General features: G+C 44.0%; 1 protein-coding gene across 1 annotated transcript in view; it reads right to left on the bottom strand.

The window, feature by feature from the left end:
* Nucleotides 1–19395, bottom strand: part of LOC119434944 (centrosome-associated protein 350-like) — a 194607-nt gene that overhangs the window by 54625 nt on the left and 120587 nt on the right. Inside the window, exons 19-22 of the mRNA XM_049673160.1 lie at nucleotides 18609–18762; nucleotides 16106–16400; nucleotides 3585–3999; nucleotides 2174–2265 (exon numbers count right to left, since the gene is read on the bottom strand). Of these exons, the coding sequence (XP_049529117.1) occupies nucleotides 2174–2265; nucleotides 3585–3999; nucleotides 16106–16400; nucleotides 18609–18762 (956 nt within the window). The remainder of the gene's footprint in view (nucleotides 1–2173; nucleotides 2266–3584; nucleotides 4000–16105; nucleotides 16401–18608; nucleotides 18763–19395) is intronic.

Consider the following 19395-nt stretch of genomic DNA (forward strand, 5'->3'; position numbering starts at 1 on the left):
TCATAAAACTGCCCACCGTGTTCCAGGAGTTTTTCATTTGTCAAATGTGACTGATACCATATTTATTCGAACAAGGCCGACATTCTTTTTTTTTTTTCTAAATGTTACCCAAACCAGCTATCTACCTATTTTTGTGACCAAAGAATCTCGACTTATATTTGTGAACAAAATTAGCCAAAGTACCAAGCTAATGGAGTTCCTCCGTGACACCTGCCGTTCTTCAAACACCCCCGGCCCTGGCTGCACTGGTATACATTATGTTTCTGGTAAACAGACACCAAAAAAATGGTTGGTTCCTTGTGAATCATCCAACGAGAACAACTGCTCTTGCAGTACCAATGAGGATGCAGCTTATGGGATTGACTAGCGAGATTTAGTAGCAAAGCTTGTGGTAAATAAAGACAAGCCATGTTCAAATTATTTTGTTTTTCTAAAAAGATATGGGCTGACCTAATTTTTTTTAATTTCTTGATTAGTTTAATAGGGGTCGACCTACTTTTGAGTAAATACAGGATCCATGTCTGCGAAGGGACTAACCAGGCCATTTACCCTTTTGTGGCACATCTTTTTCGTAGTGGCATGTACTCACAACAGACCATTGTCATAATTGTAAAGCTAGATTTCCCACGAGGCAGTTTGTTAAGCTAATGGCGACAGTCACTTTCGCAATCTGCACATACGAACATGGTTTGCTTGTGTTATGACATGGAAAATGTAGGCGTGGCTCAAGTGATGGCACTATGCACAAGAGAGAATCTCCAGCAAGTGCAGCTAGGACAGTCTGTCTTTACTCGAGCCATGTCTGGTGCCGCCATTAGTTGGGCAAATAAGCAATGCAGGAAAGCGTGTTTGCAAATTTCAAAAAAGGTTTACTATACGGTGGAGTTGGCAAGAAGGTACTTTGAACAGCAGGTCAGGGAAATCTGTCATTCATTTTCAAGCTACCCGTTTGTCCTGTTAACTGTTTTCTTCATTCCCACATATGGCAATTTTGGCTGCTTATGCATGTGGTGACTGCTGTGTGTTCATGGTTGTTGAAAAGCTGGGGAATCTCCTCCATGCCAGTGGCATCTATAAAGAAGCTACTTCTTGAAGTGTGGAGGGATGAAGGGCAGTATTTTTAGGAGCAGCCGATCCTGCAGACTTTTCACCGACTATAGGTATACATTTGCCCACACAATGCTCACAAGTACGATGATCACAACTGTGGGCTCATCCCATGTAGGAGTGAGGCTAAATTTGAATAAATACTCATAGGGCATTCTTAGAACAGCAAATAATTGCAAAGGACCAAAAAAAATTACATGCACTGAACCAAATGCGATCATACCAGGCTTAATAACCTTAATGGAATTTTTACGTCAGTCATAAAAATCTACAAAATGTTTAAAACTTATATGTATTACGGCCACCCTTCAAACCAGGAGACTTGGCAAATATGAATGTATACTGTTAAACTATTTAAACAGTGACATCCCACCAATCCCCAAACTATTTTTTCTTTCCCAGTGTCTTCAGACGTTTAAAAAGAAAGCATTGCAAATCCTACAATTTTGCATATAAACATTCTCTTGAACAGCCCCTGAAGCAGACTTTCATAACCAACTAAATATCCCTGACAGTAGTTCCTGGTTTTTAAAATACTATTTTGTAACATGCCATGGGGAGATTAAGATTTAAAATAAACAACCCTTAGGTTGGTTTGTGCCTCTTCAAATGTTGCATGGAAGCAGGGGCTCTACTGAAGCCAAATCAATTTCGCAATGTGCCAAAGTGCGTCAGACACTGAGCAATGAGAACTCCATCATTCCGCTGACTGCAGTTAGCTGAGAGATGTGGCTGAGAGGAAAGTGTGAGTGTGAAAGTGCAAGATTGTGAGGCAATTAGCGAAAACATTGAGCACACCAAAATCTTATGTGTTGCTCAGCACCACTGAAACAGCAAATATTGTTTTTTCATGCTCAAAGAACAAGCCACAAACATTAGGTGTGCAATACTTGTACAAAGAGGAACATCGTGAAGCAAATGAAGAAAGTAAATACCAGTCTACTAGCGACACCACTATAAGATTCGCTTGGTTCATTCCTTCAACAATGCCTTGGAAACATTGGTGCATTTTAGTTTAGAAGACATATTTTTGGAGCACCTTTCCAAGCTGTACTCTAAATCTCACCTCAGTGGCACTGCTGTCTAGAGAGAGGGGGACCACGTTTTTTGGCTGCCGTTTCTTTGATGTGTTTGATATCTTGTTGTTCTGACTTGAATCTGCAAAATGAACAGACAACACATATTAGTAGCAAGGCACTTGGCTACATGGTTCCCTACGTCATTAAAGCAGTTTATCTCAGTGTTACTGTACTACCATAACCATATCCCACAACTGCTCATGCACAGTAAAACTTATGCATGTGCAGTCAGTGGTAGGCGGTATTGGTAATGGCAACAGTACAATACTAATACAACGTTAAAATGCTCTGTGTGCTTCTCAGAAAGTATTTAAGCAATAAGCACTGCACACAATACATAACTGTCTGTAAAATTACACATTGCACTGCAGTGGAACTCTGATTATACAAATTTCAACACACCACACAAAACATCCAAGAGTCACAATATGAAAACTACAGTGTAGCTGCAGCATCCTGTACAGTGCGACAATTGTATGCAGAACTTGGAATTATAGTCAAGCCTGCATATATACAAGTTAAATGTATTGCACAGTAGTTGAATATAGTGTAATTTTTATAAATAAAATATGTGCTGATGCAAGCAGTAACTTATACCATTGCCAGCCTCTGATGACTTTTGGTGATAACAAAAGAATACCATCCAGAACCTGGAAACTGCAAGTTCAGCAGAAGACCTGTGCACGGTACGCACACACCCACAGCGCTGTCCAAAATGTAAGCCAGCAGTGGGCACCACAGTGCACTTCATGTATTGTACCCAGCACATGGTAAACCAGAACCTCCTAAAAGGCTGAACGTAGTTTGAGGTACCGTACCAGCAGGCTATGTCTAGCTACAGGGCACACGAAGGTTTTCTTGCTTGCACCCTTTCCTCCACATGACCCATGACAAGCATGCAGTACCCTTGCTGCTCGCACACGTAAACACTCAACAAAGCTGGCATCTAAATAACCTTTGATTACTCATTGCAAGGACACGTCATGTCTTTTCACCAGAAACGTCTCAGCACCACTGCCCAACTCATCATTTGTTCCCCACGGACTATAGCTTCAGTGTGTGGGAAGTATTGGTATTGTGCAGGCTTACTGTTCATCGTTGAAATGCAACAGATTTTAACGGTGAACACTGAAATCTAACCAAATTGGTAGCCCTAAGCTACAACAAGGCTAAAACCTTGTTGTAGCTGCTGCAAACAATTTCTTCTTGTACATTACAGAAAGCAAATACAAGTATGACATTTCAGCAGGTGCTTAATTAAAACCTTAAAGTATAAGCAGCCTTTTCTTTAACAATAACAGCATGTGCATAACTTAAAAAGGCAATCCATATTCGCATCCAACTACTGCTTGTTGCAAACAAAGGATGAGGTGCATGACATGTAATATCAATCATCACCCTCACCACTTAGTCCCAATGTGTCCAGCTCCTCAGATATAGAAGCTGAAGAAGCACTTCTCTCTGATCCACCCACACCAACATTATCATCATCTTGCTGAGACTTGGCTTGGGCCTCCTGAACTTTCTTGCTATTGTCTTCAGTTGGTGGCGAACCACTCTCCTCAGCTGAACTCTGTGAAGATGTTTTGTCAATGGATTCAAAGCCAGCATCTGTGGGTTGTGATGCTGTGGACGAGGACGATGATGCCCGCGTCCTCCGGTGAGCACTTTTGTCACTTGCAATCGACACCTGCCAGTCAGGTCTCTGGCTGGCCAAGGCAGCTGCCAATGCAGATGCAGCTGCAACAGTACTGGCTGTAAGCCGCTGCACCATGTTTTCTCCATGAAGCTCCAGCAAAGATGGGGCCCGAACCTGTTGTAAGAAAGCAAGGCATGCATCAAATTTAGTACTAGAATCATTAGGTTTTCTTTAACAACTTTAACTAGGCGTGCATGCTGCTTTCTTATACCATGATTCTACTATGTAACCATATGAGATTTCATACCCTCAACTTCTCAGCCTTTATCCGGTTAATATTCAGCCTTCCAATTATCAACGGTTCGTCAGAGACAAAAACTTCAAAATTAAATTCTGGGGTTTTACATGCCAAAATCGCAATCTGATTATGAGGCACACCGTAGTGGGGGACTTGAGATTAATTTTGACCACCTGGGGTTCTTCAGCCTCAAGGTACACAAGAGTTTTTGCGTGTTGCCCCCATCGAAATGCAGCCATCATGGCTGCAATCGAGCCCACGACCTCGAGCTCAGCAGCGCAATACAACGCCATAGCCCCTAAGCTACTGTGGCAGGTGTTCATTAGGGAGCCAGGACATTTACTTTGTTTAGCGATTTCACCTTAGTTGGCAAACTGCTTTTACTATCAAGACAGTAATATTTGCTGCTGCATAGTAAAAATTTACAAATGCACACAAGGTTACCTTTCATATATGATTACATGTAAGCATAAGTCGGCAAACTCACTTATGAGTTGACTCTCCCAGAGTCACTCAGATTCAGACCGATGCCCGAGTCTGGGTGAGCCCCACTGAGCAAAATTTTGGTGAGTGAATCCACGTGAGCCCAGCTGGATCAAATTCTAGTGAGTTTGAGTGCGAGTGAGCCCAGAGCAAGAAAATATATTTTTTGAGTGAGTCTGAGTTCTGCTTATTTTGCCAACCTAAAAATTAAACATGACTAAAGCCAGAGCGACGACGGCCCCTAACGTGATGTGCAGCATACATTGCCTGAGAGCATAAAAAGAAGGAAAATATTGAGCCCAGAAATACGCAACCGTCACTTGCAGTGTTGTTCGGCTCCACATTAAACTTGCAACCCATTACATTTTCCCATTAACCCATTATTTTTCTTCGTGGCCTATCTGCGTGATGACTCATAGGGAGTAGGCCCTGTAGGCCTCCATTGTTGTCCGACCTTTTCAAGATAATGTTTGGTACGCGGTAACTGTTAAGCCCCAGCCACACTGGAGGCAAAATACATGCAGCGTGCCGCCAGTGGTAAAATGCTGCTGCAGCAGTGCGGCCCCACGAACGGACGGTGCGCCGTTGCGGCAGTCACATGCCTGCACGAAAATCCCACCTCTTTTTTACTCCGCATATAGGTACGAGATGTCGTGCACTTTTCCTTTGTCTGCTGATAAATCGGCGCTGTGTTTTCGTTCTTCGGCCTTCATTCTTAATGCAAGTCATGCCAAATGATGATAATGACGTCGTTGCCACTGTGACCATAATCATGTTGGTGTGCTCCCTTCTGCTGTGTCGTCGTCACATTCAAAAGACAAGGAAAATAATGTACTGGGTGTTGCTTCCAGGTCGTTGTATTCAGGGTCCATCTTGTGTACAGAATCAGATATGGCACACTGTCTCCAAAAACCTTCCAATCTAGACATCTTGGTTTAGACTTATCGTTGTAATAACAATCGCAAACCATGACAATAAAAACCAGTTTGAATGAGAGCTGACGCAAGCAGACGATAGTACGAAAAGAGTTGTTCGCCTGACACCAGATACAATTGTGAATTGAGTGGTTGGGCAGGTCTCCATGTTACCAGTTTCTCGTGCGCACGTCACTGAAGGGGCCGCTCTCATTGGTCTGCACCATCTGCGGCACGCAGCAAGCCAAGAAAAGTCGTTCAGGACTGATTTCTCCCGTGACACGAAAAAGTGCAATGTCCGACAACTCAATGGCAGTTTCTGCGGCACGCCGCACACTTTTTACCTCTGGTGTGGTCGGGGCTTTAGCAGCGCCCTCGTCAAAATCGATCCACGCCATGCACTCTCTGATCTACTATCTCCCGTATAGTCCACACACTCAGCAGCCAGAAATTACCACTTGTGCATTACACGATGCGGGCCTATTTCCCATCAATCTTCCCTTTATATTTTTTTTACTAGGCCTCAAGATGGTCACATGACGCTCCCTCCCAGTCTTTTTCCTTCCTCCATGTTTGGTGCTCATGTTGAGTGCGATTGACCACAAATATACCGAGTGTTTTGATACAACATTAACAGAATTAAAAAAAAAAAGCCAATGGCATTTAGCACAAATCTATTATTGAGCTGGAATACTTAAAGAGGTATACATTACTTACAACAAGAATCAATACGCATAATTGACTGATGAGAAAAAAATCAATAATTCACTTTTCAACTAATTACTTCAGCGCACATATTGCAATACAGTAATTGAAGCCAGTGACTTCAGAAGGCACATACACTAGGAATGAATTTTGGAACTAGCACCCGTTTTGAACTAGCACCCGCTTTGATAAGTGCATTCAAACTTGCGGTAAAAATGCACTACTGTTCCACTTATTTTTTAACAACCGACTTTTTTATGCTTTGAAGCTAAAAAAATTACTGGTACACTAACGCATTTCATCGCAAAATTTGGGAACGCATATGTCTGAACTGGTGTCATCCTCATAATTTGTTCCAAGTGGATGCGACTTCAAAGGTCTCTGGCTATAATTAGTAGATTCCAATATGTGGCATGAAGTAATTAGTTTGAAAGGTAATTAGCAAAAATTTGTTATTTAGCCAAATATTTACTTTCATTTTTATGCGTCAATAATGTCGGCCTCAGAGTAATTTAGCTCAAGAAGTTGAATTGTGCTACATTTCATGGGTGATTTTTAAAAATAGTGCTAACGATAAAATAAATCACACCGTAGAGGTCAGCAGTGCCACTGCTGGAAATGTGCATCTGCACTTATGGCACGTAGTGTCATAAATGAAAGTACTGTCGATTTTCGGACGGACCAGGACTTAGAAAATTTAATGCCTAGTGCAATGTCCAAACACATAATAAGCCAAACATTCAGCCAGACCATCTGCGCTGATATCGTGAATGATAGTTAAGAAGTGGCAGTACGTGAAGTGAATTTTTCTTTGTGCACAATGTTAGCAGTGTCCACTTTTGTTTACGAAGCAGGCCTTCATACCTCACAGTTTCAGAAAGAAAGCTGAGTTCTATCCTGAGGTAGAAAAAACACATGCGCACACCGCACACACTTTTGCACAAACACACAAACAATAATTAAGATCCATCTAGCACAGTTTATCCTTAAGCGAAATAGTTCCAGCATTGCCAAGATCACATGTCATATTTATTTCTTACAGGGAATTGATGCACATGAAATAAGTATCTTACTCGTATGTTTAAGACTTTTGTGCATATACTTTCAAAAATATTTTTGCTCTTGTAATCCCTCAGCATGTGCCATATTTAGTCTCGTATGAAGGTATTTATTATTTGAAGAGTTCAATTCACGAGAAAGCCTGAACGAGGGAGAGCCAGGCCAAGTGGACCTGCCTCAGTCGGACCTCTAATGAGTGAGTCTGAGTGAGCCTGGCCCAGTAAAATTTTGGCAAGTCTGAGTCCGAGTGAGCACTAAGCAAAAGATATAATTAGTGAGTGAGTCTTAGCGAGTTCTGTTCATTTTGCCAACCTATGCATGTAAGGCAGGTGGATCTTTAATACACTTCTTCATGAGCATGGAACAGTAAAGCCATTTTTGTTCACAAACAATTAGGGCCAGAAAAGAAAATTTTCAAGGTGTTCCTTAAACACTAGAAATCGAAGGACAATACTGTTCTAACTTTTTTTTTAGCAGAACACTGAGGCCACTATTTTGATTTAAAGGAGTGCACCAAAGTGGCTCGAAAAAAACTTCACCAACGATTACGGTATTCCCTAATGCGAAATTTGAGCGCAGCTCTATACATGTTTTCAGTTTGCGATATATTGGCTGGTGCGGACAATCTGTGTCGTGCAGCACATTGCAAACGGAGCAAAGTGTGGTGCAACTGCCTCGATAATTGGGAGATCATTGTTTTCGTCAGAGCCAGAGAAAGCTTTTTAAGTCACTTCGTATTCTTGATTGATATGTTAAAATCCAGAAAAAAAAAAACAGGTTTTCGGAAATGACAGCATTACATGTGCTTAAACGCATGTACAGGTGCAAGCAGAAAACATCTCCAAGTTCGTTCATCGGATAAGAACAGCTATTCTTTTTATAAACATATATTATATGATGGTATAAAACTGAGCAACTACTTGCTACGGCATCCTAGAGTCTGCATTCTAGAGTGAAACATCTTCTTGCAAAATTTGAAATTTATTTCACAAGAGTTCGTCATCCGTGATAATAAAACAGTCTTGAATGAATTACTGTAAACTCTCACGAAACCAGTCAAAATTATTAAACCATTGACGTACAATGCCTCACGCACCTTGTGGCAAGTGAGAGCAAAGCTTCTTCAGTTAAAACTTCCTGTTTAATTTTGAAAGAGATAAAAGTTGATGTCTCTCAGCATGAACAAGCAAAGGATGTTAAAGAGGTCCTGAACTACACCTCGGGCTTGGTAAAAGAACACAGTCTGCAGATAGCATACGCTGCTGTCAACATCTCAGCCAATATTTGTAGTCATGTACAGCATGTGAAGTTCACAAGAGGAGCTCGAAGTTACCTTTTTCTCAAACAGAGGCCTGCTCCTCACTCGTTTCAAAGCTGCCTGCAACTTGCATAGTTCGTCATATGCAAGATTCCCATAGACGGCTGCTACTGGTCAATAGCTGACATCAATCAAGAAAGGTGTTTGGATCAGTGCGCTTCTTCCTACTACATACTACTATGTATATTAATTGAGAGTTAACAGAACAGGCTTAAGTAAGCGGAAATCTGTATTTCAAATTTTGATAAGAATGATGTACTTCTGTAAGAAGCTGACTATCGTCTGCTCATACTCGGACACGCCCACCCACGTGGGAACGAAACTTGGGCGACACCACTTTTTAATGTCGTAGTCGTCGGGTCTCACTAATTTTGATTAGCCTTGAACACTCAACAAGCCTCGAACCACACGAAACTTAAGCCAAGACCACACGTATGCTACACCTGCCGTGCTTCACGAGAAATGGCCGTTAGCATCTACAAGGGACACATGCCAGTGCTCAGTCGCTTCTGGCTAGATGCCTTGGCAGACATTGCTTCATACTGAGCGATAGCACTTCAATACGTGCAATCTTGACTTGACTACTATCACTGCAAGACAAAGCCGGTCCGCACCTTGTAGCATGACCAGAGAGGAGCACACGAGCACAAGTCCACACTCTAGTACTGTTGCGCACATGCCAAATGTTGCGCACTACTGTTGTGTGTAGCTGCATCTGCTGCCTAGTGTAGATACAGCAGCCACCGTGGGTTGCTGTGACAAGCCCATTTGCCATCAAGATGCTCGAACAACCGCATGCTCCGATTGGTCTTTGTGGGTGACGTAGCTATAGGTGTGCGGCGATGCGAGCCAGCCCGAGCGCCCACGCCTGATGGGACCAGGTCGTCTGCTTCTCGAGTTGCACCGTTTTGAGATCATGGCCGAATCTTGTTACGTTAGGAATCCGGGCGGCTTCGGCTCATGGGGTCCTGAACTGAGGCCTCCACCCATGACGGAGGCCTCCCGGCAGAGTGCACCACGGTATGATTTTGTATGATTAAAGTTTCTCTCCCTCTCAACACAAGTCCTGAGCGTGGCATCCGTTGCCGAGCTGATGTACGCACTGCCCCCATGCTGGCACGACCAAACATAAAAACAATGTTTTGTTCGAGCCTCAGAAATTGTGAGACTGCTATAGGAATAAATGGGAAAGGAAATGTGCTACTCATGTCACTTTGTACAAGAAAAAACAGCCGCAAACAGCTATCTAGTACACTGAAGCACAGCAGTGATGAGACCAATGTTACTACAGTAACGGCGACGAAGTATGTATTGCCAACAGCGCCCATCAATTTCTGCTGAAATTGAAGCCAGGTTGCGTAACGCCGTAGATGGTGCACAACCATCGGCGCAGCCATGCTTCTTCTGAACGGAGGATGTTAAGGGGGAATGAGAAAGGTAAATATTGTGCTCGTAGTATCTATGCTCGCACAAGGTCTTCTTGAAAAATGATTTCTATAATATTGACCCGCATACTTGTTTGTCTTTTTCCCGTGATCACTTTTCAAGGGCTAACAAATGTTAATTGCTATTGATCGCCGCAAGATGCGCCTGACTATCTGAACATTCTCAATTCTTGTAGCCGATTCTATTAGTTGTCTGTGTGTTGTCGCCGAACCTTTTGTAATCGAATTGCTTGCATGACGCAAATAGTGTTGTACATTCTACAACTTGTGCTAGCACCAGTGATTACGCTGGAACCTTCCGTGAGTCAAGTATAAATAGCCTATGTGTCTGACCTGCTCATCAGGTTTTGATAATCGGCAAGTGTGCTGCCACTATCATTGTTTCGAGTGTTACTTCTTTTGCTGGGCAGAGTTTGCCCAATAAACAGTTCCATGACTTGCGTTATGCTGCTGTGGTTGTTCACCGTCACTACAGCGTGACAATATATTCCTGGAAGATACCACACTCGTTCCAAGGTGCTTTTGAGGCTTTGAAGAAAGGTGGTCCAAGGCCCCTTCAAGTAAGATAAATCTGTACCATCCACAATGAGAAATAAATGTTCAGTGCTGAAAATTTATTGAAGCAGAAGATTGAAAGCAAGCAAATTATTAGGCACAGAGTTGCAAAGTGATATTAAACATAACTTTGTGCGCAGCACTTGTGTTTGTCTTTGCAATACACAGAACACAGAGCGAGATGTGTTTGTTTGTGGCGTTGTTGTGCACCATTGTTCGTAGCTAGTGAGAAGGTTTGCACTGTCACTGCCTCACACGGCACATAGCATCGTGGCACAACTGCTGATATTCTGGATGGCCATGTGCACAGTGTCACCTTGATGCTGCGGTGCGGGTAGAATGAATGGTGAGCAAGGATGTGTGAATGGTAAAGTATGAAACACACTGCTTAATATTTAGCATTTCAATTTTCCTTGCAAAAACGTGATCAACTGCACTACCAGTTCTCGAAGTGGGTAATGGTGTGTTCAAATCATAGCTCATGAAGTGCAAACCAAAGATCTCTTCCATAGCGCCGGCAGCCAGCAGTTACAGTATAGACCACTTATAACGTAACCGCTAGTGCGGTTATAGTGCAGTCTTTTCAGACCCCCGTTAATTTTCCCATAGCACTCCATGTATACACGTATCGCCTATAGTGCAGTCGCGGGAAACGAAATACCGGTTACAGTGCGGCTGCCTGGGAGTACAGAAGTCAGCGGAGACGGCGAACGCTCCCCTCAAACGGGCGCCCCAAGGAGTGCTCCAGGAAGAAAGAGACGAAGTGGAGGAGAAGGGCACGTGGTGCGAACGAAAAGCCAGTGAGGCTGAAACCAGAATCTTGAGTGTGAGTCGAGTCGTGAAATATCAGGCGTGCATAGCGAGCGAGGACCACGAAACGGCCAACGCTCGCTTCACGATAACGGCAGTAAACGAAACTTCAGCGAGCGAGCGGGTGGCGCCGGCACGGCACGGCGAAGGGCGCATGCGGAGACCGTGGAATGTGAGGGAGGAGGGCGGCAGGGAAGCGGATTTCGTCTCGGCAACTCCGCCGCTTCGGTGGCTCCCCTCGCCCTCCCTCCTAGCTCCCTCACTTTCGAATGTCACCGTGCGCGCCCGCCGCCACGCAGGCGCCACGCCGCGCCGCTCCAGCCGGCCCGGCGCCAGCTCCCCGAAGTTTCGTTTTCTGCCGTTATTGGGAAGCGGGCGTTTGCCGGCATGGGCAGTTTCGTTGGCCGGCCTGGGACAGCGCCGCTGCTTCCCTCTGCGCCGTAGCCGCAGCGTGCAAGGTCAACACGTGACTAGAAAGTAGAGGAAGCATAAAGGGGAAAGAAGGGTTCACTGCCATTTTCTACGCGTGGTTACGGTAGCGTGGCTGAGACGTCAGCACGTACACGCATGTTCCGGCGCAACGCAGAATCGGCGACCTTGCCATTTAAGAGAGGTTGAAATTTACGCCGCATTTTTTTTTCTTTTTTTGTTCGTGTGCGACGTTGAGGGGGCGGTGCCGGAGTAATGCCGGTCGGAGGCGCCGCCGCGTGATTTGGTTCGAATTAACGAGATTCGACTGTTCATTGAATGCAAACGTTCTAGCCGCATTCCTTGACTGTCGCATACGCGTGGCGGCTCGGTGCACATGTTTTGCATATGTGCGGGCCTTGAAAATTCTGGCTTTGGTTATAGTGCGGTACCGCTTATAGTGCGGATATTCGCGACTCCGGCGACTTACGTTATAAGCAGTCTACACTGTATTGGGTTTCCTCAAATCGATGTTCCTTGCTGTCTAGCAAACAAGTGCCCCCCAGTGGCACATCTGAGTTAGTGCTCTCACTTTACCGCAAAACTGTTTCTGGTGTTGGGTTGTGAAATGGCACCGAAAGCAGCTTCAGCTGACACATATGTTCTTTAATGCACCTTTGCGCCTCCACGTCCTGTGTATGTGGTCTGCATGGACAAACTTTCCTGCTGTTTATTTTTCAGAAATAGCAGAAATGTACTAATCTCGAATTTACACTTTTCCAGTTTGTCCTCAACTGTTGCCATATCCAGCAGCGGCCAAACGAACTTGATGCAATACACTTCTGTTGCATTCGTGTAAACGCAGCTTATAAGACATTTTGCTATGCGACACACCATTCGAGCGTTAGCGAATGTTGCCCTGCAGGCTGCCACAAGTGAAATGTGGCAAGGTTGTTCTTTCCTTGTTTCGCGATGACGTCAGTGGCCTGATGGGTAGAGCATCTCACTACTGTGCTAGGAGTCTTGGATATTTTATTTGTATTCAATCTGGCTACTGTGCTGGAGAATGCTGGTTCAAATCCTGCCCCTGGAGACACTTATCTTTTTCTTTTATTGAAGAGACCCTAAACGAGGCATGCTTCCTATGTTACATTTTCCCTCTCCCTCACTCCTCCTATGTCGATTCTACACGATTCTACACGGGCCTGCCAAGTCCTCGAGCCCAGAGTGGTAGACGTCCCTCTCAAGTACCAGGGCACGGGTAGCTCCACAAGCTGGCACGCCCGTACACATTCTATGTACCGTGAGTGCACCGCCGCGAGACTGCGCTTGAGATAGTTGACTATCGGATGAAAACGGACACCGGCAAGATAGGGAACTATACCACGTATACATGGACGGTTAGAATAGGATAACGAAGCCTGCTCTTTATATAGTCAGTGTTTTATTTGTTCTTGTTTTTGCGTGAGTGTAAATGCCACATGTGATCAGACATGCAGGCGACAAAGGCAATGTCTGTTCGCCATGCTTCTCTTATTGGGTGCTGAGCCCCTGGGCCCACGAACCTATTGCACAACATGGTGATCTTGCTAACACAATGTCACTCATAGCGACATAGCTTGTTGACCTGGACTTAAAGACTGCTTTTCATTTCACAGAAAAACAAAATAAAAGGCAGATGTGCATGCATACAAGCGGTAAAGCTAAGTGCACATTAACTTGCTAATTTATTTCATTGTACAGGAATACAGGCTTTTGTATAGCCAGTGCAAGATTAGCAGAAAATGTTGCATTGAGTTTTAAACCAGCAATGCAAATGGAGTAGGCAGAATGCAAGCCAAACACGCAAAAAAAGCACCAAGGGAATGAGTAACATGAGACTGTGGTTGAGTGCCACTACCTCATTAAGTTACAGTTTGCGCTTCATTCATGTATAATACTAGCAATGTTCTGCACGTTTTGTGCAAAAATGTGCTATTACAGGGAAAAAATATATCTGTTTGCTGCAGTCAGTGCATTTCATAATCAGACAATTGGTCGAAATCGCTCACAGCGAAGCAGCGCTTTGTACGATTCAATGCTGATGTCGCTGACAGCCTATACACACTAACACGGCGATAGTGCTCATAGCTCGATCTCATGGCAAATAGCTGCAGTGGCCGAGTGACCTTCCCAGGAGCTTTCACCCATAGACTGCAACTGCCACCCCAGTGCCATAATCCTTGGTTATACATGCCTCTTGTACATATCTGGGAGTGAACCCCCTTTACTGATACCACCAACCACATCTTTCTTTTCTTGATGATCAACACTGTGCTCTTCGTCATCGTCGTTCTTCCGAAAGTTGTCTCTTACTCATGACATTTCTGGCATCTTTGTCCTGTTATGCTGCTCTACTATGCTAACACCTCTGCTTTCCATCTTTATCTCAGCCTCCCTCTCTCATTTTCAATGCAAGGGGATCTTTCTTGCAGTATCTTAATCTCTTTCTCTAGGAACTGTTTCCGCTCCTCATAAGCTTTCCTAGCTGCAGCATGTTCTGCTAATCGAGCGGCCTCGACACATTTCCTTTCTTCCTCAATTAGTTTGAGGCCCTGCTCCTTAACTTTTGCTCATGAACCGGCTCTGAAACAGTACACATTTCTACATGATGACGGTGCCTCCTACATCTGCTTGGTCAGGTAGGTGCATTGTGCCACACTGGGTCATCGACTCCTCTCGCTCCAGGTGCATTCCCTAAGATCAAGTCATACAGGGGGTCGTCTAAGCACCTGGCTGTCACCAACCCTGTATAATACGGCGTGAATACATGAATATGAGCCTCCGGGAGGTATCTCATTGACCTGTGCACAAATGTTCAACCAGTAGTCATAGAGGCATCGCGTAATCAAGGAGTACAGGAGACATGTGTGAATATCTTGGCAAATATCTACAAAGGTTCCACAGCTACCTTTGTTCTCCACAAGAAAAGTAGAAAGTTACCTATCAAGAAAGGGGTCAGGCAAGGAGGCACAATCTCTCCAATGCTATTCACTGCATGCTTAGAAGAAGTATTCAAGCTCTTAGACTGAGAAAGCTTAGGAGTGAGGATCAATGGTGAATCTCTCGGCAACCTTTGGTTTGCAGATGACATTGTCCTATTCAGCAACAATGGGGACGAATTACAACAAATGATTGAGGAGCTTAACCGAGAAAGTGTAAGAGTGGGGTTGAAGATTAATATGCCAAAGACAAAGATAATGTTCAATAGCCTGGCAAGGGAACAAGAATTCAGGATCACTAGTCAGCCTCTGGCGTCTGTAAAGGAGTACGTTTATCTAGGTCAATTCCTCACAGGGGACCCTGATCATGAGAAGGAAATTGACAGAACAAAATTGGGTTGGAGTGCATATGGCAGGCATTGCCAAATCCTGACTGGGAGCTTACCACTGTTGTTGAAAAGAAAAGTGTACAATCGTTGCATTCTACCGGTGCTAACATATGGGGCAGAAACGTGGAGGTTAACAATGAAGCTCAAGAACAAGTTAAGGACCACACAAAGAGCGATGGAATGAAAAATGCTAGGCTTAACGTTAAGAGACAGTAAGAGGGTGGTGTGGATCAGAGAGCAAACGGGGATAGCCAATATTCGAATTAACACTAAGAGGAAAAAATGGAGCTGGGCAGGCCATGTAATGCGTAGGATGGATAACCGGTGGATCATTAGAGTTACAGAATGGATACCAAGAGAAGGGAAGCGCAGTCAAGGACGGCAGAAAACTAGGTGGGGTGATGAAGTTAGGAAATTTGCGGGCACAATTTGGAATCGGCTAGCGCAATACAGGGGCAATTTAAGATCGCAGGGAGAGGCCTTCGTCCTTAAGTGAACATTATTATAGGCTGATGATGATGACAATGATGATCGATACCACATCTTGAGTCGTCTACACCTTGCCAGTGGGTCAACAAACCTGCCGTGGCACCCCTTTGCATGTGTCACGGAGTGGGGACGAGGTACGTATCTCACTTTTAGACCTTAGATGGCCATTAACAAAAACGTTAACCCAAACGAAAGCAAAATTAGTGTCCATAAGCTTTAATTATTATGCATGAGTGATTATTATGCATGCACTGACATTGTACAACTAACCTACTCAAGTTTGAAGGCATAAATAAATTGCTACACAATACAGCATGCATGATTATGACATCCTAAACTTCCCGATACAACAATCAAAGCCTCCAACAATGCAAGTCGCCCTGCAAGAGTCCAAATAACAGCACCCAAAGCTTGAATGCTACATACTTGCGCCAAGTGCCGTGCTGTTTCTGCTGACGCTTGAAGGGCTTTTGCTTGAGCCTCAAGTAAGACCCAGGCTTTGTCATTGTTCAAACTTGCTTGCTTTGGTTCAGGCCTCTCATAACCCCTCAGATGCCTGCTGGCTATCTTAGAGCCAATCACAGACACCAGTGAAGTCTCTGTATTTTCACTAGGCTGTTGTTGCTCAAGATTTTGCCTAGAAGCCTTTTTGAAAGCTTTCTTGGGGTTCAAGAGTGATCTCGTAGATGGTCGGGAGTCTGTTTCTGTGCTTGCTGGTTTCCTGAAATTTAAGAGCAACAACATTCGCAGGTTCAAACTAAGGGAATACATAACCACGTTGCGATGCTGTTCTGGAAAAAAATGACAGCATAAATTCACAGTGTATATATTGGAGGGTATAAGGCACAGCATTGGTACACTACATTAATAATGCTATTGCCGAAATAAATCTAGCAAGAACTGGGCACTTAGCATGAAGATGGATAACAGTACTTACTAGACAAAATGCATCTTAAAAGCTTTGACATCAAAAAACTTCTTACATCCCCAGCTAGCTTGATTTCAAATTATTTCCTTTTATCAAGTGATTTTCGTGAAACTCTTCCATGAAATAATGCAGAGTCCTATGGTCTTCAATATCAGTTCGCAGTATAGTTCAATGACGGTAAAATTTTTCATTAACCCTTTGCGGTCACGCCCTTTACCCAATTTGTGGTCATTTCAGTCAGGGGCAGTCAGATGCCATGCAGAAAAAGCGTCTCGAGTAGAAAAGCTGTACCAGCGGATGTGTGAGGCACACCAGAGCTGCCGTCGGGTACCCATTAGTAAAAGTGGTACAAGCGTGCTTGCTCTCGGCGCGCTTGTACCACTTCTGTGCGTCCTACGGACGCGCAGAAGGTACACATTGGGACATGGAGGTATTCGTTCGCACGAACCATCGTCCACCCCAGGGACAGACGCGGGCGCGACATTAGCTGGTGGAAAGCTTGAGGGGTAACCTCGGCACACATGCGCTGAGTTTCGACGGGTATCATCACTGATGACAGCACAACAGTGAGTTGCTTTTGTAGTGGTTGCGTCAAACAGTAGTTTCATTTTGACTCTGTGCGTACGTCGGCTGCGTGTCATCAGAACTGCACGGTCGCAGTCATGATTGCATCGATAGCGACCGCGGTTTCGTCCACAGCGGTTGTGGCAAACAGTCATTTCATTTTGACTCAGTGCAACGGCTGCGCACCCACCAACACGGTGGAAGCTGTCAAGGATGAAGAGCGCCGGCTACATCTTGATGGGCAGACGATCTATTGGCAATCAGCACACCGGCGAAAAAATAATCTGGATGTGCACACATGATAGTGAAATGCATGCCTCGGATGAAAACGCGCACCGCGGCCGCACTGCAAAGGAAGTCACGAGGCCTTGGCCACTGCGAGTGCTAATCAGTCACGAGATGACAAGAATTGCAGCTAGAAATGGGATTTGCCGATTCATTCAGTAAAAAGCGTGTTGACGTAGTAAGCATTTACTTACTGTTTTCTTGATACCTTCATTATTTGACATTCGTTTATAATTTAGACATTTTTTTCAGTCCCGCAAAATCCAGATTATTGAGCTTTTACTTACTCGATTTTTCGAATATTTGGTATATTTGGTGAAACAAAGAGTGTAGATACACTCTTAACACCCGACATAAAAATGATTACACTTTTCTTAAACAACATGAACGAGCACACTCCAGTTACGTCCTTCACAGCTGGCCACTGAGCAAACAAGGTAAACGGCTGTTCATGTCAGTGCATTGCTTTAGTATCATTCTAAAAGATCACAGTCATGTTTGAACTGCCATGTCACAAAAGCATAAAAGCTGCACCTGGGCAGCAAAAAGCATCACACCTACAAACATATCAATTCATTCTGATTACACAGTCTCACTGAGCCTGGACCCTTGCAATCTCAGTTCAGCAGAGTCATCTTTGTACTAGCTGCTAATTGAAATGTGGCCATAGTGGAAAAATCGTTACCCAAGGGTTTCAAGTGTTGTGTCCCAAAGCTATACATGGGCTATGAGCTATTCCAAAGCGAAGGGGGGGACTCCATATTGATTTTAGACACCTTGATATTTTCTTTATTTTTTGAGTGTCATGCCCAAGATATCTCAGGAAAGCCCTCAACCACTGCCCCTCACAAAAAATAAACTACCTGGTTTCTCACTTGGTATACAGTTCTTACCACCGCAGAATTATTCCTGTTCCATGACAAATAATCAATTGATAGCACCATCTCGTGGGGAGGGGTTAAAATAAAATCAATGACAGTTTTAATTGTAGACAACAGGTGCCACATTTGTATTGATATAATTGGTATAACCTTCACTTCTGGCTCCACATGGTAAATAAGCACAGGAAACTAATTTTGGACAAATTATGGACAATGGCGACAGCAACAATGAGCTTCTCTTGCATGAAAAAATGTTTCACCACATTCTTACTTTTCAGTGGCAGCTTCAGATTTCAAAAACGACTTTGTGACAGATGTGTGGCTTGCGGCAATGCTGCTGTGTTGAGCAGTCTCCTTCTCAAGTAAAGAATTCAGGTCCTCTGCTGATGTGCCTCTAGATGTTTGCACCTTCTCTTGTAAGTCCTCTGCATAAAAAGACAGACAACTTCATGTTAATTATATCAGGTTTTCTTCCATAGCAATTACAGGATAAATAAATATTCACAGAACTAAAAATCCAACAGTTGTAATAACCAGGTATTAATCAGCATCAGCAGCAGCCTATTTTTATGTCCACTGCAGGACGAAGGCCTCTGAATTTGGAGGCCATGGTCTAGGATATTCATCCCATCGTTGCAGCTCTCCCAGGTATTTATATATCAGTACAAACCTCTGAATTCTGAAAATTGCCTGTGCACAAACTACGTACCAAAACTTGAAGAATGGCAGAGAGTGTGGATATACTCTTAACACCCGACATAAAAATGATGACACTTTTCTTACACAACATGAACGAGCACACTCCTGTTACGTCCTTCACAGCTGGCCACTGAGTAATCAAGGTAAACAGCTGTTCATGTCAGTGCATTGCTTTGGTATCATTCTAAGAGATCACAGTCATGTTTGAACTGTCATGTGGATGTAATGGGTGGTGCCATACAAATGTGGCACCTGAAATTCTGCCCAAGAAATACCGGGTGTTTCAGCAAACCCTTTCAAAAATTTTTAAAGGTTGCCTGTGGCAGACAGCACAATTCTAGTTCATGAGCTGGTCTAAT

Source organism: Dermacentor silvarum, chromosome 1 (assembly GCF_013339745.2).
Source record: "Dermacentor silvarum isolate Dsil-2018 chromosome 1, BIME_Dsil_1.4, whole genome shotgun sequence".
Lineage (NCBI taxonomy): Eukaryota > Metazoa > Arthropoda > Arachnida > Ixodida > Ixodidae > Dermacentor > Dermacentor silvarum.